This window comes from Gavia stellata, chromosome 4, assembly GCF_030936135.1.
Source record: "Gavia stellata isolate bGavSte3 chromosome 4, bGavSte3.hap2, whole genome shotgun sequence".
Classification (NCBI taxonomy): domain Eukaryota; kingdom Metazoa; phylum Chordata; class Aves; order Gaviiformes; family Gaviidae; genus Gavia; species Gavia stellata.
The window spans coordinates 64,970,069-64,995,083 of NC_082597.1; the positions used below are offsets into that span (position 1 = coordinate 64,970,069).

The 25,015-nt window shown below is 46.0% G+C and overlaps 2 protein-coding genes across 3 annotated transcripts in view; one reads left to right on the forward strand and one right to left on the reverse strand.

Annotated features, from left to right (window-relative positions):
* The window catches only part of AGK (acylglycerol kinase), a 40,542-nt gene extending 36,264 nt beyond the window's left edge, over positions 1-4,278 (forward strand). For both annotated transcript variants that reach the window (XM_059816161.1, XM_059816162.1), the window contains 2 exons: positions 1,841-1,925; positions 3,654-4,278. In XM_059816161.1, the coding sequence (XP_059672144.1) occupies positions 1,841-1,925; positions 3,654-3,791 (223 nt within the window). In that variant the 3' untranslated portion in view covers positions 3,792-4,278. The remainder of the gene's footprint in view (positions 1-1,840; positions 1,926-3,653) is intronic.
* Positions 4,279-10,310: 6,032 nt separating this feature from the next.
* DENND11 (DENN domain containing 11) lies at positions 10,311-21,978 on the reverse strand. The gene is made up of 9 exons (XM_059816045.1): positions 21,738-21,978; positions 15,840-15,939; positions 14,608-14,766; positions 13,764-13,917; positions 13,365-13,503; positions 12,774-12,905; positions 12,434-12,584; positions 11,884-11,952; positions 10,311-10,771 (listed from the first exon to the last, which is right to left on the reverse strand). Exons 1-9 carry the CDS (start codon positions 21,976-21,978, stop codon positions 10,576-10,578), a joined length of 1,341 nt encoding a protein of 446 aa, XP_059672028.1. The 3' UTR covers positions 10,311-10,575.
* Between the last annotated feature and the right edge of the window lie 3,037 nt (positions 21,979-25,015).

A 25,015-nucleotide genomic window follows, 5' to 3' on the forward strand; every position in this document is an offset into this window, starting at 1 on the left:
TGTTGCTGTTAGGCTTTGGTCTTGCTCCTGTTTCACTTTGCTGTCTTGTCTTGAGTAAGGAGCGGAATCAAATGGAAATTATTTCTGATCCTTTCATACTGGGTCACTAGAGAGGCAATCATTGCAAGTGGAGTTGTGTCTATTTGCTTCTACCAGCGTTCTCCTTTAACTGATCTTTAGTTCCCTGTCTTGTCTCTTATGAGCTTCCCTTGACCCCATAATTGCATCTACGTAGAGCCTCATTTACCTTTGTGGACCAAAAAAACTACTTGCTCACCTGCGTGCAATATCTAGGACCTTGTATGTCAAACTTCAAGCAGGTTAAACCTTAAGCAGGGAATTTTGCTGCTTGTTTGTACAGCACTGTATAAACTGACAGTATTGCATGCCATCAATGATTTATAATCTTTATTGCCAGGAGGATGTTTAATTCCCTCACAGTCACTCATTAATCTTTTAGTATATACATATTTGATTAAAAACAAACTTTCCACAGTTATTCTTGCTTCCGTCCTTCCCTGCCCTTTCCTTTGGTGTCTTAGTTTTTTTTCCTTTGTCTTTGATTATCATCTCTTGTTTCAACCCTCTCTTCTCATGTTCTTTCTCTGGGATTTTCTGTGATTTTTACAGGTGCTTGCATTCCTCACAGCATAGAAGGCATATAGGTAGTTTCTGACATGTTTTTGTGACTTCTCTTCCTGGGCAATATTTAAATACACTTTTCTTTTGTATCAGTCTACAGAATAGACAGAAAAGTTGGGAGCAGCTGGCATTGCCTGTTGGAGGAATGCCTGTGGTAATTCTGCTGTGCTTGAGAGCTGTGATACATTAACACTGTAACTCTCTCCTGTCCTCTTTGCTATTTGTGTGTTGCTGCCTGTCTGGAGAGGGGCGCAAACTGAGGGGTTACTGCCTGGGGTGTGGTGTACCTGTTGTCAAAGGTCAGCCAAAAGGTTATGTGTGTTTTCAGTCAGGAGGCCAGAGGTAGGTTAGCATACCCAAGAGCTTGTGCTTACTCTGCAGCAGCACATGTTAGGAAACCGAATCACAACGTGCTATTCTTTAACAGTTGATCCAGTGACAGGACAGCAACCCAAGTCTTGAAAAAGACCACGTGACACTTGCACCACCAGCTTTCTAAGACAGGCAACTGCCTTCTATGCGCTCCCATTTGACATCCACAGAAGTAGGAAAGTAGCACTTCTCTAAGTAGAGTATGTAAATATGAATCTCACAGGCACCAGAAGAGAGAGACTGACAAAAATGGATATATTATTTGGAATGGATAAAATGATGATGTTCTGGGGGTTTCTTCACAAGAATGATATAAAAGCAGCTAGTAAGAAACTTCATGCTGACTGGTGTTGATGTGAGAAGAGGGGGTTTTTTTGTTTGTTTGTTTTTTAGATGATCGTTTAGTGGTTCAGTATAATTCTATGACTTTTTTTGGCTTAGGGTTGTTTAGGTTGCTGGTAAGTTATGTGGGTGCATGGGACATGAGGAGATGGTAGTCATTGATTGCAGGATGTAAGTGAGGAGCACAAAGCTATGCTATATGGTCAAATATACAAAACTATATGTTCAAATATATTCAGTGAGCCGCAGAGCAGAAGCTGGTTGGAGGCTGTCAGTGCATTCTGATATATATTGGCTGCAGCAGAAGAGGAAATGTGTATTTTACTTTCTCACAGTTAAACCCACAAATATTTGTATGTATACATAACCTCTAAGTTTACCAAATGCGTAGTGATTTACCAACCTGCAATGACATGTCGTCTCTAAAGATGGCTGTTTCCGAGAGAAATATCTCCTTACCTTACCTCTCTTTTGGTTTGAACAGAAGTCAAAAGATGCGTGATCCACATATGTGCCCTGAGGGGAGTCAGTGCATCCAAGCCAGCAGATGCATCTTGCAACTTCCAGAGGTGAGAAGCTGAGGGAGTTGGAAAACTGTGTCACTTTATTTCCTTGTGCCGGTTGATGCTGCACATTAAGAAATCCCTACTCCAAATCTGGGAGGTTGATTAGACTGTCAGTGAGACACTCAGTTCCTCAGTGCAGCAACTGAGTCCCTGGCCAGGAGACACATACTGGAATTTCCCAAGTGGTCTGTAAATGAGAGGGAGAGCTTCATTCTGCCAATAAATAGTGGCAGACCTTTTACATAGGCAGTAGTGGTGGTTGTAAAGGGACTCTTACTTGGGTATATTGCAGAGGTGCACCTTCTTCTCCTTAGTATTGAAGACTTGTCTACATTTTACTCTAGAAGGCATTGTGCTATAGAAAAGAAGATAAATATTAGAAGCTTTATGGAGATCAAGGAGGGTGAGACAAGGCAGTGGGGCTCAGATCACTATAGGAAAGTGTCTTGAAACTTTGAATAGGTGAGGCTGAAAAAGAAGCCCAAACTGTGTCTGCCAATGTAATTTAGATTAGTCTTTTGTTGCCTCTTAGAAACAAGAGGCTGTTATTGCAGCCTGGGGGAGGATGGTTTCTTGTTTTTACAAGGATGTGAAATCAATCTCATAGATAATTTCTATCTTAAAGTGATCTATCTGTTATTCGGCAAAATAATTCCATATTAAGCGAGAATAGAATATTCACCGAAAGGTGAATAAATCTGTGGCTACCAAGTGAAAATCATGAATTATGATGTCATGATTAGCCAGCATCCTAATACTTGCATCAAACTCATAGCAATTTTGTCATTCTGAAAGAATACTCCAGAGTGTACAGCTGAGCCATAAGTAAGGGTTGTTGTATAAAATGAGCTGTTCATACTGCAGCTGCTGCTAAGTATGTGCGTGTGGCACAAAGCAGTGCTGTTTGATTCCTTGACCTAGGTCTGATGAAGGAATTGGAGGCAGCTCAGGCAAGTCTCACCAGCTTTCCAGAGAAGCCCAATATGTTGATCCAGGTGGACTGCTAAACCTCTGACTTCCAGAACCTATGCTACTTTCTCTGATCTGTGCTGTTCTGGTGTACCAGTTCACTTGGAGCTAGTTTGAGTAGCCACGTAACATAGCCCTACCTTGAGTCAAGTGCATGCAAAGCAGTCACCAAATTTGTTTAGGTAAAGTCAACCTGCCATTTTGATGAATGGTTTTAATCATTGGTGACTGTATCGGCATTAAAGAAAACGCTCAAGAAAAGTCTACTGCTGAGTAATTCCTGACCCGTGAATTACTTTGCGTCTCACATTTCAGATCAATATAGTAAAACAATACCAAAACGTGTTTGTAACATGGATTTAATAGGAGTTACTTAACAGGCACTTCTGCAAATTAGCTTGTGTCACCACTGGCAGACCAAGATCTAAATGTATATAATTGTAGTTCTGATACCAAAGAATCCTTCAGTATAAACAATGTGGATCATTAAAGCTCCCTAGCATTTAATTATCGCCAATTAGCAACTAAGTGAGGTAACATATTATGCAACAGACTCTTAATATATTATGTGCAGTGAAGAATAGCTCTCACTGTGCTATTGAGACCAAATGGGCTGGAAGGCATAGGGAGGGTGTCATTTTGGTTAAGACTCAGCTAAGTATGCAGCTGAGTCTATTAGTAAAATCAGGTATCAGTATTACAGCATTGCTGAAACAATCTGTTTGATGATTAACCCTGATCAGCACTGTTATCTGTACACAGGGCACTGAGGGATCATTTGGCATTGATAATGAGGAGTATGAAGCTATGCCTGTGGAGGTGAAGCTATTACCCCGGAAACTCCGCTTCTTCTGTGATCCCAGAATGAAAGAGCAAATGCTCCATGCAGCAGTACAATGAGAATTCATGTCAAAGGGGCCAGTGTTTACCAGTCTTATCAGGGTCTCTTCAACACGTGAGACCTCACTAACTTGATTAACCCAGACTAATAAGCCATTTGGCTGTTTCTGTGCACAAGGTACTTCCATTAGAAGTAGCTGATTTGGCTAGTCTCAAAGGGGTTAAAAATGCAAATGAAAATTCTAAGAAATGCATGTTACCTTGATGGCATTTTTTTTTTGCCAAAAAAAGTCATCAGTGTTCCATTTACAGCACTGCAGGCTGTGCTGTGTACCAGATGCTACTGCTTTAATGCAATTGTATATTAAAGTAAAATGAAAGCACACTTGTCATTGTGTTTTAAGAGTTTAGGTCTACTTTACCTATGTATAAATCTTGGAAAACCTGGGATCTTGGAAAAATTTATTTTGGGGGAGTAATGTGAAGGAGGTCTACAAAATCTTGGAATTGCCACATTAAAACAGGTGGTTGGTTATCTACTCTGTCACAAAATAACTTGGAGGTCCATGATACAAAGCTTCAGGAAGTTTAAAAATTCCCTATCTTGCCAGATTCAACAGCACAGAGTTCCAGTTAGTAATACAGTAGAAGTATATACCTTTGATCAAGTTTAGGTATGTTATACAGAAGCAAATTGGAAAACGTCATCATTGACCCAAAGCTGTGTGATGTACATGCGGAGAGACTCTTTAACAAGCCAAATGAGTCTTTTTTTGTAAGTATTCATTTTATTCCTGTAGTAGTATAACACAAATAAGGGCACCCAAATAACTTTTATTATTCTTTGTGTCTGGTTGCTCTTCTCTAATGTAAACAGTGCTCACCACTCCTTATGCAACGTACATCCCCTTGAGCCTCAGTACCGTAATTAGTTTTGTTACTTTTCTGAGATTTTGTTTATAGCTTCGCTTTAATTGCTGAAAGGAAATATTATTGACTTGGGCAACAGATAACCTTGCCTTTCTTATTATAACTAACATGATTCTGCTTTGCTTACTGGAAGACAAAAAATGGATCCTTATTTTTCTGATGTGATTGTTGTTTGTACATAGTCCCCATGTTACACTCTGATCTAGCCTATGTTCATCTGTTGATTCTTTGCTGTAATCAAAATAAGGACGTTAGTGAATTGTCTTCCAGCAGCTTCCTTAAAGACTGCATCCTGGCTGCATGCTGCTGCAACAGCATCCTCTGCTGGAGACTTGCTAAAGGAAAAATGCTTTGAAGGGGAAGTAAGGTTGGTTTTCTACATGATGCTGGAACCAAACTGAATGCTGTCCTTCCCTTAACTATACTGTGGAGAAACTGATTACCTAAGCTATTGGGGCAAGCACTCATCCCTTTCTTGGCTAAGATCTAGGGGAGTAGAAGCCTGCTAGTTCTTTTTAATAGTTATGCTGGTGATGGGGCCTGTGTTGTGTTATCTTTCTTTTGATCTGCAGCAATTAAGAGTGCCCATTGTACCCCTGGGTCACTCTCCAAGGAACATGTTGGCTGTGCTCTGCTTTTTTTGCTTGCCACAGAGACACCCAGAACGTTGTTCTGCAGCCACTGGCTCATTCAGAGTAAGGGGCAGTTCTCACCAACTGAGTTTTTCATCAAGCTGATGCTTCTGTAATAAAACCAGCAATGTTGGGTTTTTTTTTTTCTCAAGTGGCAGGAAAGACAAGGCAGCAGCCATTTCAAAAAGGTAAGCTTTAATTGTATTAAAAAATTCCCATGTTTTAGTAAGTAAGCAGTTTCTCTACACAGCCACAGGCCTATGGGAGCAACCACACATCTGCAAGATGCAAACAACATCAGAGCTGTTACAACTACAACCAGCCCCCTGCAAGGGGTGAGATGATAGGAACTAGCTTCTGGTTCATCTGTACCATTTTACAGGGGAAACAACTAATTCTCTTCCATAGTATCAGATGCACAGCTCCCATTGCAATGTGATTCCTTGCTTGAAGGTAACCAAGAGTTCCCTTCAGAATTGGTATTATTAATGCTATTCGGATGTTGAAGTACAAAGGATCATCTGAGATACAGGCTGATATTTAAATATTCATATCAGCATAAGTTGAGTAGCTTGTATAAATACCATTCAAGTCATTTTTCCCCTTCCTCTACAGTTCAGAGGTTTTCCAGTATGGGGTGGTTCTAGACCTCTGAATTGTAACATTCAGAGGGGAGGCGTGAGGAGAACATTACATGAAATAAGCAGGGGCTGAAGCCGCTATCTAGAGTATTGAGGAAAGGACTCAGTTTTCATGTTTCTGTCTGACAGCAAGACAAACAACTTTTTTTGTATGAACTCCAAGACAGGAAGAAGAAGTAGAATCCTAGGTCCCACTCACGAAAACACTTATCCTGGCTTCAACTTACAGTCCATTCTAGAAAGGCTTAAAATACTGTAACATAAATAAAAAGGAAGGATAACAACCTAACGATGGACCAGCCCAAGGCACGTGTTTTATTTTAACCACAATTAAACATTCCCATTCAAATGGCATGTTGCATTAACCAGGACCTGAAATCCTGGTTCACAGGCATTTAGTACCATCTGTTTCAGACATACATATAATTCTGTTAAGTCGGTTTGTTCCAGTCCCTCGCAACAGCCATTTATGTTGTCTTCTCCCATAACCACTAGACCATTAGCTTTGGGAGGGGGTGGGGGGGTGGGGAAAGGAGACAGCAACTAACTTAAAATAGCTATGGGAGAATTTGGGTTAGTATGCATGCTTTGTACCTAGACTTTTGTGTTATAACAGAGTGCTCTTGCCCTGCTATTCCAGAAACCACTGCCTTTCCAACTCCCAGAGCAAAGCATACCTGTCCCTTGCATAGCCTGTCACCAAGAGGGCCGTGGTTACTCCTAGCTTTTTGCCCATTAACTTTGGCAGTTCTTAAAATGGAAGAAGTATCACAGTAACGCTGCTTTACAGAATAAGCTGTACAGTAAGCTACTTTTTCTTGAAAAGGTGATGGAACTTTCTTCTGCCCTTAAGGATGCTGGACAGGTGAAGTCATCTCCTGTGACAGACATGACTATTAGCTCTAACATAGATTGGAGTAACTATTTCACACATGCTAGAAAAGAAGTTATTAGTATATGTCTAAGACAAATCCAAAATGTGATTCAGTAAAATGCCTTTCTCTTAGTATGCATTATAGTTCTTAGTTGTATTTGGCTCTACGCAGCTTGGCCTAACCTTGCAGTGAGAAGATTTTTGCATGATTTAAATGTCTGGCATGGTATCCCTTATTCAGATTGAAAACCTAGCTTTCATTTTTCTCCCAAGCTTTACCCTCTAATCCAGATAGTACAAGTTGTAATAATTCATTACTTGATTATACATTTCTAGTGCAACTTGAGTTAAGATGCAACTATGAATCTCGTGCTCTCCTGTTTAAACTCAAGCAAATACCAACAGAGAACCTGCACTGGCTGTGCTATGACTTGGGTGTTAAGAGAGGAACATACCAGACTGTGTCTACCAGGGCACAGAATATATGCATGGTTACTGTAACCACCATTCAACCTGGGCTCTGATCACAAGCAACTGACCAGAGACATCACACCAAAGAAATTAAAGGCACCACTGTAAAGGCAAAGTACTTCAAATGGAGAAGATGATTTTGCAGTAATCAGCAATATCTTACCTTATGCCACACTTTCCTCCCTCTTTTAATTCAAAATACACCAAGTAACTGTCTCCCTTCCAGCTGCTAGTATTCAAAAAAGCAACTATGAAGTGCCAAGGAGGGGATTTTAAATGTAGGTACTTAACTGTTTTACCTTGAATTATGTCATTTCCCAGAAAGATAGATAAGATTCAGTGAAGTTAGTTCCAAAGAAAAACAGCCTGCTGAACAAGCCCTTATGGCCCAAGCTGTAGCCATTTGTTTGTATTATGTATCCATTTATCAAGGATTTTCCACAAACAACAACAAGAGCAATGTCTATCAGAAAAGGAGTGCAGGTGGAAAATTCTTTTGCAGTGAATCAAACAAGAAAGGGTTAGGACAGAGAAGTCTTTTTGTTCTGTTTTCTGTCTTTTGTAGCAGTCACCTGCCAAGAGAGGCTGTAGAGAAGCGAAATTGCAAGGAAGAGCAATATAGGCTGTAGCCATCCAGCTGGGCTGTAGCATGGATGCTACTTTTACAGTAATATGCTTGCCTTGATGCTTCTGCGCCCACACTACTGCTAGCAACTGAAGACCTAGTTTCTGGAAAATAAAGGTTTAATAAACATCAAATAGTAACTTCAGGAGGTTCTGCTCAGTGGGCTGTAGCAGTGCTGTCTAGTAGACCTGATGTGCTGACAGCTTGTGAACATAGCACGCTAATGCAGAGTGTTATAAAGCCTCTGACTCCAAAGGCTGTAAAATTTCAATGACAAATTGAGGTTTGTTCCTATTTAGTTCAACAGAAGAACTACTGACATCAGAGAGAATAGAAAGTCATTAACAGCTGACCACAGCTGAACTATGTAGCAAACCTTCAAGAAAGTGAGAGAAAGAATTGCTAGAGACTAGTTTCAGTTCCTTTTTTTATATCTGAAGGAAGTTAGGTAAGTAAGTGACAGCCATACAGTGCCAACTATACTTCCTCAGGGATCTTCACTGCAGACAGCATGTTGAAACTGAAGTGGAAGTTAGAAAAAAGCATAGAGATTGTGGGTCACTTTTTTATACTAGAGGTGTCAATTTAAAAACAAAGCCTTTTCTGAAGGAAAAGAGACTGGTCTTTCCATTAAATGGTACTTGGCTCTGTTTTTTCCTCTTTCTCCATTTTTTTCCCCAACCTTCTAAGGATGATTACGTTACAGTTGTGAGCAACTGGCAATATAAGCAGCAGCATATTTTCTCCTGTACAAAAACATCCAAAGCCCTGAAAAAGCAGGCAAGGGAGCAACTGCTCAGAGACAGGCAGATCACAGGAACATAACACGCTGAAGCTCCTAACAATTAACTGTACAATAAGCCTTGTGAGGCCCCTGATCCCACACCTCACTAAAACCTCTGAATCCATAGCAAGCAAAACTACCCCTTTGCTGCAGATAGCCTTCAAGGAAAAACAGGACATGCCAGCCTCCTTCCTTCCAGAGGGAGACAATCCACAGAGGGTGTACTTGGAGAACACTTGCTTCACCTGTTTTTAAAAGAATTAGCAGGTGAGACTTTGGTGGTTCAGGCTCTGTCTCATCCTATAAAATGCTAGGATACATGGATACATCAGCTATAGTGTGCATTTCTACAAACTGCAGAAAGGCTCCAACGTGCTGAAGTCTATTATGGTAGAAGCAGCCAACTAAGTAACTATAGCCACAGGTCAGGAAGAACAGTTCACTTACAGCTGATGCTACTACTGGCTGAAGGAGCTGGGCAAAGCACTATGTCATGCCTAGAACCCACAGTACATTCTTGGATTGCACAAGGCAAAGGGATTACCCTTTACAGGGATAGCCTTCCTGGAGGGAACCACTGGCCCTGCATGAACTGAATCCTGTTCTTCCCACAGCACAAGAATGAGAAACACTGTTCATCTGCTCCTAGAGCTTCTCTGCCCAGGAAAAAAAAGGCTTGCTGTTAGACATTGCTTCTAGCAGCTGCGCCACTTAAGAACACCAAACTCCAAGGGAACCTCCTGCAAACTGCAAAGCTGTTCCAGCTGAAAGGTCTCATAGTGCTCTCTGTCTCACGTAAAGCCAAGGACAGCAGCAGGCAGTGCTGAAGGCTACTCCACAAAAGGAGGATAAGCAGACAATGTTAAAGCAAAGGACTGACAAATACCATCTGCTACAAAGGAAGGGCTAGTGACATTAGTTAGAGCATACTTATTCAACCCAAACCTGCCCAGCACCATCTGAGCTGAGGCTGGAGAACATAGTGACAGCAAGGTAGCTCAGTGATATTGGTCCCTGTTAAATGGGAGACTGTCTTGCTGGTTTGAAGGTTTTGAACCCAAGCGGCAGGTGTGATGCAACTGAAAACCAGAGGAAGTGGAAGGAGGGACTAAGTAGAGATGGTGCTTTTCTCCAGCCATGAGATAGGCAGGTATAGTCTTTGCCAGTTTATACCACCTCAAATGCTGGAAGTGAAACCGTGCCGCTCCGGTAAGCAAAGTCAGAAGATCCTGTAGCACCCACTTATCCCAAACTTCCTTCTGCCACTGATGAGGAAGGGTGGCTTTATTCCAAGTCAGCTGCTAGAAGTTGGGTGAAGGGTGTTTAAAGGAGTCCTCTTTTTTATCATTGGTTTAACTGTCCCCACCAATAAACATGGTAGGACAGGAGATGTTTTATGAGACTAGGCCACTAACAGCCTGTGCTGAAGCTCTTCTCAGTCCCCAAGGGGAAGAGGGGATGATAGGGTTTTCCAGTCAAGTCTTGAGAGCTCAGCTACAGCATTTCACATTGGTCCCCATCAGACAAAGTGCTTTCCTGAAGTCTTCAGCCCTCAGGTATCCAGGCTAGGCCAAAACCTAGCTATCGCTGGCAACAGTGAGGATTGGTGCAAAGGTGCCACTGGTCCTAGCTAAACAAAAAAAAAAAAACACATGAAAGAGAAAGGGAGACAAAACCAAACAAGAACTGGAGCAGGTACTCACCGGGAAGTTGAGGGGGAGAAAATAAAATCACATTTTGTTTTAAAATTATAAATACTCTCCATATAATGTTATTAAATAAAATGAGATCCATCCAGTGGCTGTGGTGAGTTCCAGTGATCCTCCTAAGCAATGTCTGGTAGTCTTTAAAAAGTGATCTTTGCTCCCCATCTCTCTTGCCCTTGGTTTAAGTGCAGCAGGGGTTGTCAATGACTAGCATAACATCAATGCCATACACTTCCAGCAGGTCCATAAGGAAACTTCGATCCCCTTGGGGATCTAGGCCCATGCCTCGTGCATGGTCAGCTGTCAGTGTCTTGTCCTGGCTGGCCGACACCTCCATCAGCGTTTGAAATATGCGGTTGTTCTGCTCCATGAAAAACCTATAGGATAAAGTCAGCTGAGATCATGGCATTGGACCCCCAAAAAGATAGCATATTTACCAAACAGGCAGCAGAGCCCCAGAACTGCATTTAATCCCCTTTAATCATAGATCCCACCTTCTTAGGTGACACTGGCAGTTTTCCATCTACCCTACAGATGACCCAGAATAAACAAAGATAAAGCAGTAACTTTTAATTTACAGCGGTGCTTCTGTCTGGCTGATTTATGGTAGGCATTTCACTCTTCAGAAGCAAGCCACGTTACCAGCTAATGCGTACTTTGTGGTAATCAAGTGGGTACATCAGACCTATAGCTCCCATAATGCAAAGGAAGAAACAGTGTTGTCATCCATCTAGTAAGCCCCGGTAAATAAATTCTCCACTATTGGCACAAAACACAGCAGTGGGGGCTACTTCTTACCTACTGCTTTCCTAGGAACATGCAAGGCTGTTCAAAAAGAGCTCTGACTACATCTGTGCAGCTCAATGATCAGAGCTGTGCCCCGACAGCCCTTTACACAGTTTCATCCCATTACTTCTCACCTACTGCAGACTGTGAACAGTAGCAACAGGCAATGAAGGGCTTCAGAGGTGGTAGAGGTGTGGTTTTCATCTAATTCTGCATCTCAGTTCTGGTTCCTCTGTTTGCCGAGTACAAAGCCAGCCACATCAATGGGCCAATCCTTCACATGCAGGTCTTACCTCCACACCATACCTCCCCCAGCATGGTGCAGTGCCTGCTTCCCACGGACATTGTCCTTTCCTGAGCCAAGTGTTCTGGCATGAAAAGTCCTATAGTGATGATGTTTTGAAAAATAGGAGGGGATTCTTGCATTTCTAATTGTGTTTTTAAAATTCCCTTCTCCCTCCCAGCACTTAAGAGACCCCAGTGGAGACTAATATGGCTGCATTTGGCTTCTCAAATGGAAAGGAAGACGATCTGAAGAGGAAGGGCCAGTTTGGTTCTTGGGTCCCTAGAGGAAGACAGCTGACTATGGAATTATTTTAACCATGATGTTTCATAATATGCCAAACCAGTGCAACATGAAATCAGCAAAAGAGGCTTCCTAAACCTAACAGTGACCAACTAAGTATTAGAGGTAGCCACTCACAAGATGAACAGGTCCTCTTCACAGGAGCTACAATCCTCACCGACTTCTTGAGAATACATTAACATCTGCCTGAGAGAAGGGAGACAGATTAAATGCACATACCTACAGTGAACCTCAAAGCATTATGAGAGGACAAGGATTACAACTAAAAACTTCACATCCATTTCTTGGAGACAAATCAGATTAACACTGTTGCCCCAATATCTGAGGCAACAGGGTAGTCTTTATAAGGCACTGGACTAGAAAGCAGGCTATTTTCAGTTCTGCTACTGATCAGTAATGAACCAACGGTGAGTCACATCCTCTGCTTCTCTTCCTGCCTTCTACCTGCTCCATCAGCTCACTGGTGGAGTGATTGTATGTGTGCAGATTGCCCAGGGGCTCTCATACCAGTCAGCTACAGTGCAACCAGAATCTCAAAAGAGATGAGCTGAAGCAGTGGGAAACTTTGAAAATACAAGAAGGAAAGTACAAAGGAGCAGTGTCCTCTTTATCCCACATCACACTGCTCTCCCATCAGGACCAGGACCACCCAGATGTCTATTATTACCTCTGGTCATTGAGCCGTCGGTACTTCTCCTTGTCAGCATTGTTAATTTTCAGGAGTGGTTGCAGATGCTCATGATGTGTCTTCACATTCTGGTTGTCCACATACACATCATAGAGATCCCGTTTCTCCTCAAAGATCTTTTCTGTTGTACCTGCCAAAATCAAAGAAGATTTTCAGAGCAGCATGTTGCTTTCCCAGAAGACCAACTGTTCTCTCCTGCTTTCATAGTTAGTCATTCCATGCACATCCTATTTCTCATCAGTTGTATCCTACAGCCTGGTGTCTCAAGACATTTGGCAGCCTGAAGTTAAAAACATCACGCCTAATCCATCATACTTACAGGCCACATATGATACTTCTGTCTCCAGCATTTCTATGTCTGCCACATTCACATAGAAGAATGGTTTGGACTCTGGGACAGTTCCTCCAAGACCAGGTAGAGAAACATTGGCAAGGCAACAGCAGCAATACACTGCGGACAAGAGAAGTACATCCTGAGATGCTTTCAGTATTCCCTCCAAGGGCAATTACCCAGTTCTCCTGCATGCTTCTATGAAAACAATGGTAAGAGCTTTGAAATGCCCCTGAACACCAAAACTTCTCAAGTGGGGGCATCCTGTTTTGGATAGGAAATAATCAGTTCTCCCATAGGAATCCCATGTTCTAGATTCCACAAATTCATTCAGCACTCTTGTTTTCCTGTGTTGAGAGGAACTGTATTTGACAGTGCCAGGTATGTCCTTACTCAAAAGGCCTGATGAAAAGCATTTTGTAGCAAATGGGTAAATGCAGGCTGAATGGTATCTTCACAAGGAATGGTTGCAATGCATTTTTAAGACCTGCATGATGCCTATCCCCTCGGTACCCATGGGCCCTTCTGCAGTGCTTCAGCCTACTAGATCAGAGCTCTGCGGTGTCCCTGGAAACATACCTCTATAGCAGACAACTCCAACTGGGGGCGGTGAAAATATCAAGATGCGCTTGCGCAGCAGGGCAAACTTCCAGAGGACAAGGATCTGCTCACCGAAGAATTTGATGAACTGAGACATACAGCCAGCAGGGTGTGTGATCTGCAGGTGGAGGGAAAGGGAAGAAAACAGCTCAGAGGTGAAACAGGGACACATGCACAGATGCTAAGTCTAAATGTGGGAGCAAGACCAGCACACAGGAGTGGCAGAGAACTGCAGCTTGTAACAGCCCAAGTAACAAAATCTTATCTAAAGCAGCCTACAAAGCGCTGGAGTGACTGTTCACATAAAGAAGTATGAGACACCAGCAAGGAGCAGCAGCACACTGCACATTCCTGCAAGCCTCAGAGCACCTGCCTCACCTTCATCTCTGGGTACATGTATCTGTGGATGGACGGCAGCCAGTGGACAGGTTGCTGAGAGGTGGGGGTGCCCTTGCTGTCAGGGAGAACTCCTTTCTTGTCATCATAGAATGCCTCTAGGTGGGAGTAGTGCCCTGGCATCTCCAGCTGGTGTCTGGAAAAGAAAGGAAAAAGGGGGAGATCTTTAGTGTCTGCAGATTTATTTAGTGCCTTGCCCCAGTCAACATCTGCTTTCCCAGCTAGCAAAGGAGCCCTGGCTGCCTCAGTTGCACAGACTTATCCAGGAGGGCAGCTAAAGAGTCAGGAGTAACACCAGCTTTCAGTGCAGCCAGAGAACATGGGCAGGACTGAAGCAGACAGCAAGCTAATGTATGCATAGGACTGATACTGTTTTAAATATGCTCAGGTAGGAACAGCCTTCCCTTCTACCATCACCATTTTCCCTGCCAGGTCCGCTCAACACAGATGAAGCACACACCTAGCCAGAATCACCACTGTAGGCTTAGAAGCCTTTTGTGAGCCCTTAGTAGAATGGTTTTCAGAAGGAGAAAAGGGGAACTTCTTGTCCTCTCAACTCTCCCCTTGACACTTATGTCCTCACAAAATAAATAGGGTTTGGATAGCATCTGACTAGCCTGTTAGCAATGAACAGACTGGTGCTAATCAGTTCCTTGTTTCCTTCCCGTTGTGAACCTGTAACTCTTCCTGGAAAACTAGTCATTCAAGGAAATCATAGCTCAGTGTTGTAGCCAAATCCTCACTCATGCCTAAAACCTCTCTCCATCAAGGCAATGTTACCTCTCCCAAGAGGGGAGTGGCCAGTCCCATTCCCAAGGGAACTTACCTGACCTGGTTCTCCAGGAAGTGCATGTACCTATACAGCAGGGTGTACGAAGGGGAGAGAATCCCCACAGACTTCATGCGGGCACCACGCTCTAACTCACTCTCCACAGGCATGTTGGCAAAGCAGGCCAGGCCAAAACAGAGCCCCTTCCGGAAATAACTGGGGACAAACGTTTGACAGAAGGATTAGTGTTAAAAATGGGGAAGGGCAAGAAAGAAACGTAACTGACCACTAAAATTCTGATTTGGGAATGCAGTTCCATCTTTAAGGACCCCCCCTGAAATCCTACCCTGCTATCTGAAGGGCTGAGGGCAGGCCTCAGGTGTCCTAGCCTTCTCAGGAACAAGACAGGACATTTAAGGCAGGAGTTCCCAGAAGTTCCCACTAAGCCCCCTACCAGCCACATCACAGGCTGGTAAGGAAAACAAGTAAGGAAGGAACTTGGAAGGAAGACCAACAGAAGATGCAGGACCCAGTCAACGCAGTGCGCTTCTTCCAAGGAAAAGCCTGCAATGCATGAAGGTGTGAGTATAGTCTAGCTACCTAGTCATATTTTGGGTGCCAACACGTTGAAGCATATCTAGTTGAGTGCCAGGGTAAATTCACATGCCTTTGAGAAAGTAACTGTTATTCCTGACCAAAAGGAATTGTGACACTGCAATTCATTGCAAAACATTGCTGCATTGCAACACTGGGTTAGTAAAAGGATGGGAATTGAGAAAATTCCTAGCTTATGTCTCTCCACTGAAGGAAGGAGCTAGCAAAGAAGAAAGTGAGCAAGGACTGTTTATCACAACATTTAAAGGACCCAAAAGCAGCGGCAGAATTAAGAACCTTTTTCTAAGTCCAGTTCCTGCAAAATCTTTCCCATTTCAGTTCTGCCATTCTTTCCCCTTCACCTTAGACCCCTGCTGACAGTCCCAATAGTGGCAGTGCAGTATGATTTGCCCATACGCATTAAAATTTGCACACCACTGAGAAGCTGGCATGCCCCATTCACCAGTTGGCCTCCACAGCCAAAGCTGTCATACAGCAGATCCCACGCAGCTAGCTGGTACTTGATATGATGTTGAGAGTATCTGAAGGGTATCTTTGGCTCAGCTAGATACAGTTTAGCAGCACGTTTATGCAGGAACTTAACTTAATTTTTCTTGCACGTTCTGAATTAAGGGATGGTGGTGTAGACGTACAGCTAAAAGAAGGAAGTAGTAATATAGCTCAGACATACTCACATGAAATCTGACTGGATTTTGTGGGACCCGCTTGCCATGGATTTGAATTCCACGCCTTCCAAATCAATATCTTGGGGTAAACACCACTCCACCATGTTGCCTGCAGAGAAGCAAATTTATTTGGGTAAACTTGAACACAGTACTCATTTCTAAAGGACAAACACCAGCAACAGCAAGTTGTTGCTTTTACATCACTGGGATGCCAGTAACAGTGCACTAACGCAACTCCTGAACTCCTAAACTGTCACAGACAGTAGCTGACATAGTGTACTCCACACATCTCTTGCAAACATTACTTGTTGCAGCACAACACCCACATATTGCAGAACTTTTGGAGCTGTGTCTGAAGCTAATGCTATTTTATGGGTTTATCCTTTATATGCTTAATCACAGAGCAGCTACAGTTTTACCTGACAGTGGATAAGTAACGGTGTTAACGCTGTTCCATTCACGCTGTCAACATGAGCGTCCGGTATAGAAAGAACCCAAAGTATAGACTGCTGCTCTTTAGGACGAGTGTCTGTGATAGCTCATACCACCATCAATACCCTCCTTTGGCTATGCTTGGCAGGACTGGTCAAAGAGGAACCCCATAAGCCAGCATCCCAATCATCACTACCTCTCCCTGGAAGCTCTCATGTTTAGTTTAGGATAGGAGGAGTTAGCTGAAGCTTTATGTGGAGGCTGAGGTGATCCAAGTACTGCAACATGTTTGTGCATGCTAGAATAACCAAACAAAAAAGCACATAATTACAAGCTAGATCAAGATTAGCAAACATCTGTCACCTGCCAACCCAGCCAGAAAGCATGCAGTTGTTCAGTGGAAAAGGCCACCTGAGGAGCCTGATCCTGGAACAGATGATATCAGAGAAGTCACAAAATGTCCCTAAAGCCGATGAAGTCCTGCCCTGCCGCTGGCAGGTTAACCGCGGACAAAAAAAGGGGCACTTCTCATGCTTTCCCATGCCAGCACGTCAGAACCTAACCCATTCATCTGGGCACTGCCATTGCACCGAGATGTGCTCCACACTGAGTTCCTGTTCTGTCAGCCTGCCCATAGCAACAGCATTTGAAGTAACGCGACTTCATTTTAAAAACAAAGCAAACAAACATTCTTCAGTATAATGCAATGGCAGATGCACAGTGATGATGCTTTCTACTGGTACAGTCCTTCCCCCACCCTTTGGGGTAAGCATCCCAGCTGTGTTTGCACAGTGTACATTTGGAAGGGCCTTACACTCAGCCGAGACTTTTAGAAATTGAGATATTCAAATACGAGGCCTCATTTCTGAAGCCTGTCGTGTTATTACTCATACTGCACAAGTATATGCATGCATTCTCACATAGGAATTGGGCTTAGCTACTGACATTTAAATAGGCTATTTTTCTTCTCACATAGATTCAGCAGACCTCCCCCAACCCTGCCTGGCAAGGGCTTAAAAAAAACCAACAGCATTAAGCGTGGCAACAGGAGAGGTTTTGCATCCAACTAACCGCTTCTAGTCCACGAGTAGACCTCTCCCGCAGAGCTGGGCTGGCTGGGGACCCGCGGCAGCCTCGTGATCGCAAGCACAGCTCTGTGCAATAACACACGACACCACAGAGCTCTGCTGTAAAGTGTCTTCACCTCTGAGGCGTGTGAAAGGCTGGCAGAGAAAGCCAGTGACATCATGTCAGCCTGCACGGTCCCCTGTAGGTTTTCCATAGTATATATAGATGTTGGCTTTTGTTGTCTGGGGGGTTTTGTGTGTGTGTTTGGCTTTCTTTTTAAAGGCACAAGACCCTTCCTTGAAAGAGCAAGGAAGTCAACTCTTAAGACTGTTGCCTCTTAACCACAAAATTGTGGTTAAAGCCAGATCCGCTTTTAAGTCTTTCATCGCAAAGAATCGCTTATTGGTCATTACCTACAGATTAATAGATCGATATGCAAGAGCGCCATCAAGCAAAGGAAACTGACTTTGTTCAGTTTAGTCACAAACAGTACATTAGGTATAATACACACTACAGAGGTGTTGAAGTGGACATGGCCCAAACGATGTCTGTTCTGCAGCATAAGTAAAGACAAGACGCCTTGAATCAGATCCTTACCCTATGCGTAACCACAAAACCAACTCACATTATCACACAGCTATTTTTTTTCTGGGATCTGTCGCTGAGGGCTGACACAAGCAACCCACACCTGCGCTCCTGGCCGTTCCTCACGCCACTTTGCCCTGGGAATGTACTGGCGACGTGGCAGTCGGAGAACAAATGCGGAGATAAAAAAAAATTCGGAAGTTGGTCTGGCGAAACAGTAGAGCAAACAAAGGAGAGACTTCACCCAGATGCGATAGCGACTACCAGCCTGTCCGAGAAACCGGAGAAGGGAGGAGGGAGCAATGTTGTAGAAAAACAGGAAGCATTGCCCTTCCCCAGCAGAAAGCAGCTCTCATGCGCACAAGAAACTTTCCAAGTGAGAGTCACCCAGCGTTAGAGAGCGGGCGAGAGGAGTTGCTGAGAGTCAAATCTGCAGATCTGGAGATCCCGTGGGAGCTGTCTCCCAGCTCCACGCCAGGTCAGAACCAGCGCTCTCAGTTTCTGGTGTGCAAAGTTAAGGATGTTCTTCCTCTTTCTCTTGTATTTTCTCTCCCCTGGATTTTCACATCCTTACAGAAATGATGATGGCACTAGCATTTGGTGGCCGTCACCTGGCCTTCCTCACCATTAGACGTTTCCCAAGATCTTTAGGGTCCCCAGCTGTGCAATACTACCATGTTGTGCCAGGACACAAGAAGCACAAAGTGTGACCTAGCCGTCACACTGGCTCCATTTCCTGCATCGAAGAAATGCGGGACAGAAAAACAGAATATTTGCATGTTCACTGGTGCAAAACGGATTACTTCCCTCTCTTCTCTCCTCATGTCCCTCCATTACTCACATCACCCTTTAAGCCAACAGACTATGTGGGACCTCCACAAGGTTGACTGTCATCATGTCCCTCACAGAAAAAGGGCTAAAAAGGTTCAGCCTCTTTTCAACTATTCTGATCTGACAGAGTTGATGTGGCCAAGGACTTTGCTTCATCTTTATCTCCATCCCAAAGCAAAATTTATTGTTCTATTTTTTTTTCACTTGCTTTACCCAAGACAAGTATGAGTCTCAGGAAGCACACATGCTTGAACCTAATGCCAAGTCAGTCATACCTACCAGATGTATCCCCATTGCTGCCCAAAATAGTGTTGGGTCTTCTGTTGCGACCTTGCCCAAGGGAACACCCACACTAGGAGAATCAGCAGCCTCATTAAAGCCCCTTGTGACCATGCTTTTTAAGGAGCAGTGTTTGCACAGACCTGCTACTCATGCTTTTTGAAGTGTCCGAGCATTCCCAACTCGTCACTCTCTGAAGGAGAGGACTGCCAAAGGGCAGGGAGCAACATGAAGATGGCACGGTTGGCTCCCGGGCTGCCACCATTCTGCACTTAATTTACAGTTCACTTTCTGTATTAGTGCAAGAGCCATCTTCATAATAGCGATGAAAAGAGCTCCTTCTCAAGTGCCGCAAGGTTCACCATGCTGGAGGAGAGGGCAGCAGAAATTCTGCTTTTCACATGCCTGAGCAAGCTACCAAAGGAGGTCTGCTGTGCTTTTCCTGGGCAGGATCAAGCAGATTCCCAGCTCAGACACTGACTGGATGATCTCCTTTAAGTCACACACAAGGACCAGATACCCTTATGAACATTACAGAAGTCCTTCATGTCATCTGATGTGGTTGACCCAGGAATTCCCATATCCTTCTTCTGACCCTAGCAAGTTCACACCACTGTGGCTTCAAGATCTTTTTTCCAAGTCCACATCCTCCATATGGCACTTTGCCCTCCACCTGTGAAGCTGACATTTGTTGATGTGTTCCTCACAGACCTATCATGCTCCTTACATTCAATATCCACAATGAATAGCAGCAGGAGGCTGAGTCTTCCTGGACTTGACAGACTCCTCCAAGGCTGATGACACCCAGCATTAACGGCACATCAGATGTGAGAAGAGCTGTTTCCCAACTTTCCCTGGACTTCATTCAAAGCAACAGCTGGTTCAGACAAACTCCTGAGAAAGCTCAGCTTTCTGCCAACCAGGAAAATCTCACCATTTCGTAGAAGGCATACACTCTCAGATTGAAAGGCAACCTGTTGTCGCTGCAGTCATCCGGACTCTTCCATGTTTTGGATATTTATGAGAAACACCTCCCCTTTCCATCTCCTGTTGCAAAGATGGCATCCAATCTTGTTTTGGATTTTGATGAGTCAAGAGCCTCTGACCCCGATGCTGAAGGCACCTCTACGCTGAAGACACCTCTCTCTGGTGCAGTATGAAACAGGTAACTTCTTGAAAGCCCCTTGGTGTTTCAGGACATAGCGGCCACACTGTTTGGCAGTGTGCATTTCTGACAGCGCATTATGGTTGGGACTCCGTTCTTTTCACTACTTCCTTGGGATTTTCAGTTCAAAACCAGGATTCAGTCTTCACTATCAGGGCCCTCTTCTGAGCACCATGTCAGTTACCTTCCCCTTCCACTGAAGAACCTCACCATGCTTCACAGGGCTCTTCCTGTCTCTAGCATTTTTGCTATAGATTTGCTAAGAAAGTGTCTGGCTACAGACGAAAGAGGAGCTTGCTCCCAGATCTGGATGCAAATGGGCTCCTGCATCTCCCAAGCTTCTTTCTGAATTTTCTGATCGTACCAAGATTTTCAGCTATGCCCCACTCTTGCCTTTGCACCCCAGGCTGGCACCAGGCAGCCAAAAGACCCAACAATCTGTCTTGGGACATCAGACCCCTAAGCACAGTACCTGTGCTAACAGATGTGAGGCGGGTCCTAACTTTCTATCTGTGTCATAACATCCTGTTTCATGGATGCTGCTAGAGCAGCAAGACTAAGAAAACAAAGTTAAGATGTTTTCTGAAATGCCGATTTGCAGACTTGAAATGGACAACCTCTATCAGTAAAAGAAGTGATACAACACCAAAGTCCGACAGTGCCAAGGGAGATGGAAAGGTGGAAAATACGTTCCCTTGCCCCTCTCCTCTGCTCTCCTGGGTCACAGCACTCCACTTCAAAGCACTAAAAGTCCCAGAGATCCCACCAGAGGCCAGCCTCTGCACACACAGGTCACCAAGGAACACACAGCCGAGCTGCTGCTGCTGGGGGCCATGCCCTGCGTGCCTGCCAGATTTACACCTGCTGTAACCACCATCCATCGCTGGTAGCTGCGGGCAGGTCTGCGCCGCGCCACGGAGACAGAAGGATGCTCTCGAGATGCTGCTAACAGGTTGGTGCCCCCCAGACAGCGCTGGGCAGAGGCTCGGCCCGAGGCCTGGAGGCGGTGCGGGGCGCAGGGGGTGCCCCAGCGCCGTCCCCAGAATCTCTGTCCCGTGTCCCGCTGCGGGGTAGAGCTACGCCCGTCCCTGTCCGGGTCACTGTCTCTGCTGGGAGCGGCACCAGGAGCGGCGCCTTCCTCCCGTCAGAAGTTCTCGGCGGGATGGAGATCAAGTGCGATCCCCCTTATACGCCGTTTTCGGCAAATGCCCGCGGCCCCCGGCGCACGGCGCTCCTCGGGAGGCCGGCCGGGGCACGGGGGACCGGCAGCCGTGCCGGGAGGCAGCGGTCTCCCATGGGGGCAGAGGGCAGCCCGGCTCCCGCTGGCCGCTCTCCACCGGCGTCCGGCGACACTGCCCTCAACCGCGGCGGGGACAGCGGTCCCCGCGGGAGGAGGCATGCAAGCCGCCAGCGCCGCGCGGGACCCGCAGCCCGGCCCCGGCCCGCACCCGTCTGACGCCAGCGGCACCGGGAGCGCCGGGCCCGGCCACTGCAGGCCCCGGCCCGGTCCCCCGCGCCGCGTCCCGCCCGCCCCCGGCGCGCCTCACCTGTGCGGGGGTCGAAGGTGACCACGAAGACGGCCACGATCTGGTCCTCCTCCGCCTCCACCCGCGGCGGCCTCGCCGCCTCCGCCGGCCCCACGCCGCCCCACGGAGCAGCGCTCCAGCCGCCACCGAGCCTCCGCCCGCCGCCGCCACCGCTGCCCGCCTCGGCCGCGGGCAGCGGCGCCGACACGGCGGGGCCCTCGGCCCAGAAGAGCAGCGGCGCTTCGTCTGCGCGCTCCACCATGGCCGCGGCCCCCCGCCCGCACGGCGCCGCGCCGAGCCGAGCCGAACCGCGCCGAACCGCGCCGCGCCCCGCCGCACCGGCCGCCGGCGGGGGGCGGCGACGCCACGGGGGCGGGGACGCGTAGGACCACGCCCCCATCGCGGAGAGGGCGTGGCCGGACAGGGAGGGCGGTGGCATGTCTCCAGGGAGGCGGGGCGTGCCGCTGAGTAGGCGGGGCGTGCCGCGGCTCGGGGCGCGTTTTTGGGGGTGCGGGATGGGACGCTGCCGGCAATCCCCGCGCCGGGCTGGAGAGCAGCGGCAAGGGCCTGGAAAGCAGCTGGAGCTGCCCGAGGGGCAGCCTGGTGGGGGCTCCCAACTTCTGTGCTCTCCAGCGCCAGCTCCCGGAGGAGCACGGGGGGACTGGGGGCTCCCTAAGACAAGGCATCCCTCCTCCCCGTCCCTCACCTCCTCCCGAGGGCAGAGCCGGCTGCCTGCCTGCCTTCTGTCCTCTCCAGCCTGCGACCCCAGCGTAGACCAGCTGCCTCTTTGAGCAGGAATGCTAAGGGGGAGTCCTGACGAGCCCGTCCTACTGGGTGAGCCCAGGGAGCTGAGGAGAGCAGCCTTAGGGCCAGGAACGGGGCAATCTCCTGCACCCCTAAAATGCTGTGGTGGAAGCTCAAGCCACAAATCTGAAAGAGTCAGTGATACTGATCCAGTATGTACTGATGTGTGCATATATATACACATATATAGATATACGTTCTATAGAAGGATGTGAAACAGTTTCCAGAGGAACAGGCAAAATCAGCTTGAGATTGAAAGATGGGGACACAAGCACAACCAAGGCATCCACAGGCAGCCAACTTTTGTGTAATTACCATCCTCATTACGCTACCACCAATGTCATTAAGTGTCATTAGGTTTAACTCAGTTCCCTAGGACTTTCTGATTAATTGGATTACCCAATTAAGCAGGCCACAATTAAAGGGAAGATATTGTCATAAAAGCCTTAATTGTCTAACTTTTTTCCTGTTGAGCAGCTCTGAGTGTTCAATACACCATTAAGAAACTCATCATCCAGTTTCCTCAACACTGCATTTTGGGTATTTTCTCTTTTTTTTGTAACATTAGTGTTTCTTTGCTGTGAGCTTCATTTCAGACAGCTCCAACACCAAGTGGGCATTTTGTTTCACAAAGCCCATGCACAAGTTTACTTTGCAGAGCTATAAACTGCAGTAGGTGGTATGTACCAGATGGAGTTTTTCATGGAAGGTGACTGGTAAAGAAAAAAAAAAATTAACCCTGCACAATATTTTGTTACTGTAATAAGAAAAGCCAGATTCTGCAAATACTTGGCCACATGCTTCGCTTTAACCATATAGACAGTGCCAAGCTTCATTTTGATGTATTTTTTTTTGCGTGTCAGTGATGCTAAAGTGACAGCTCGTTTCTCTCCTCTCCTTCATCCCCACAGTGGTGCTGGCACGAATGTCAGTCTGTCCCCCAGCGATCCAGGCAGGGGAAACAAATCCCAAATAAAAATTCCTCCGCTAACTGCATAGGCTATTTGTGGTGCAGAGCCGTTCCTGGTCCCCTTTGCTGCGCGGTCGCACCAGCATCACACCAGCACAAGGAAGGGGATGCAGCGGGGAGAGCAGCCAGTGATGGGGAGCAGAGGCTGCCAGCGCTGGCTCTGAGATATGTGAAATGTCATCACCCTCCGAGCTCTCGGCTTTTGGTGAAAAAGCCCTTGTGGGACAAGAGACCTGGTGGCACCAGAGCTATTTAAAGCGCTATGGCCAGCAATCTGGGCCTGCTGAGGGCACACCGTTTGTGAAATATGTGCAAAAACCAAAGGCCACATTTTCTACTTTATTATTTCATCAAAATCGAAAAGACCTAGGCCAGGAGAGAATATGACCCTTTTAGGAGAAAAAGCACTCCTTCAAAAGAAAATGAACACAATTTCCCTCCAACTGAGGGCTAAGAAAATTATTGTCAGATCTTTGAATAGTCCTCCAGAAAAAATACGAAATGAAACTGTGGTGGCTTTTGGTTAGAAGATGCAGGATGAACAAGTTGGGCCTTCTTTACACAGTAAGTCCAACTTTTCTCCTTTAAATATCACATTCCTCCTTAGAAAAATGGATACTGCCTATAAACCCTGAGGGGAAAAAAAAAAAACCAAAAAAATGTTTCAGATGGGATTGAAAAATGTGGTCTGAAGGAGTTTCATTGCTGGGTTATTAATCAAAATGTAGTTATGGGGACTAAAAGCATTATTTCTTCAGATTTAAAATAAAATATTCCTATCCAAGGCTCCAAGTACCGAATATCTGGTTAATACAGTCAGATCACAGCAGTACTAAAGCGGTCCTGTCACAGGATCTCACCTGGCCAGATGCTGCAGAGACAGCTTTTCATAGCAAAAAGCAGGCAGTGCCAGCACCCCCAGGCTTTTGGCCCTCGCTCAAGGTAAGGCACAGGGAGACGCAGCAGCTGTGTTGCAGGAGAAGTGAGCCTGCATGGCAGCAACAGGCTCTGTGCCTGGAAGAAACGCTACAGCCTCTGGGCCAGATGCAGCAGTAAAACCAATACTGAGCTCCTGGCATGTCCTCCTAGTACAGCTTTGGTGGTCTGTATCAAATGAATTGCTAGTCACAGTCTTAACAGGCAACTTCAGAGACCTGTATGGCCATAGTTTTCATTCAAAGACCAGGTTACGAGGGCTGAGTGACCTCAGATTGACATGTCCCTTTTTTTTCTCGTGGGAATTCCCCTTGATGTGTGCACGGGAAAGCACATGTCAGTTCTGACAAACCCCCATCTCCTTTGGGCTGCAGCCACTTTAAATTTCTGCATGTCCTTCTAGCAGCTCTCCTCGATGCTAGGAAAAAAGGCTGCCATAACCTTGTTCCCAGTTAGTTAAAGCTCACTCTGGTCCCTCTTCGAAATGCAGGTTCACAAAGGCACAGAAAGATCCCTGCTTTTCACAGAGAGGCACAGTGAGAGGAGACATCGACCCACTCCCAGCGAGCGGCAAAGCCACCCTACCTGT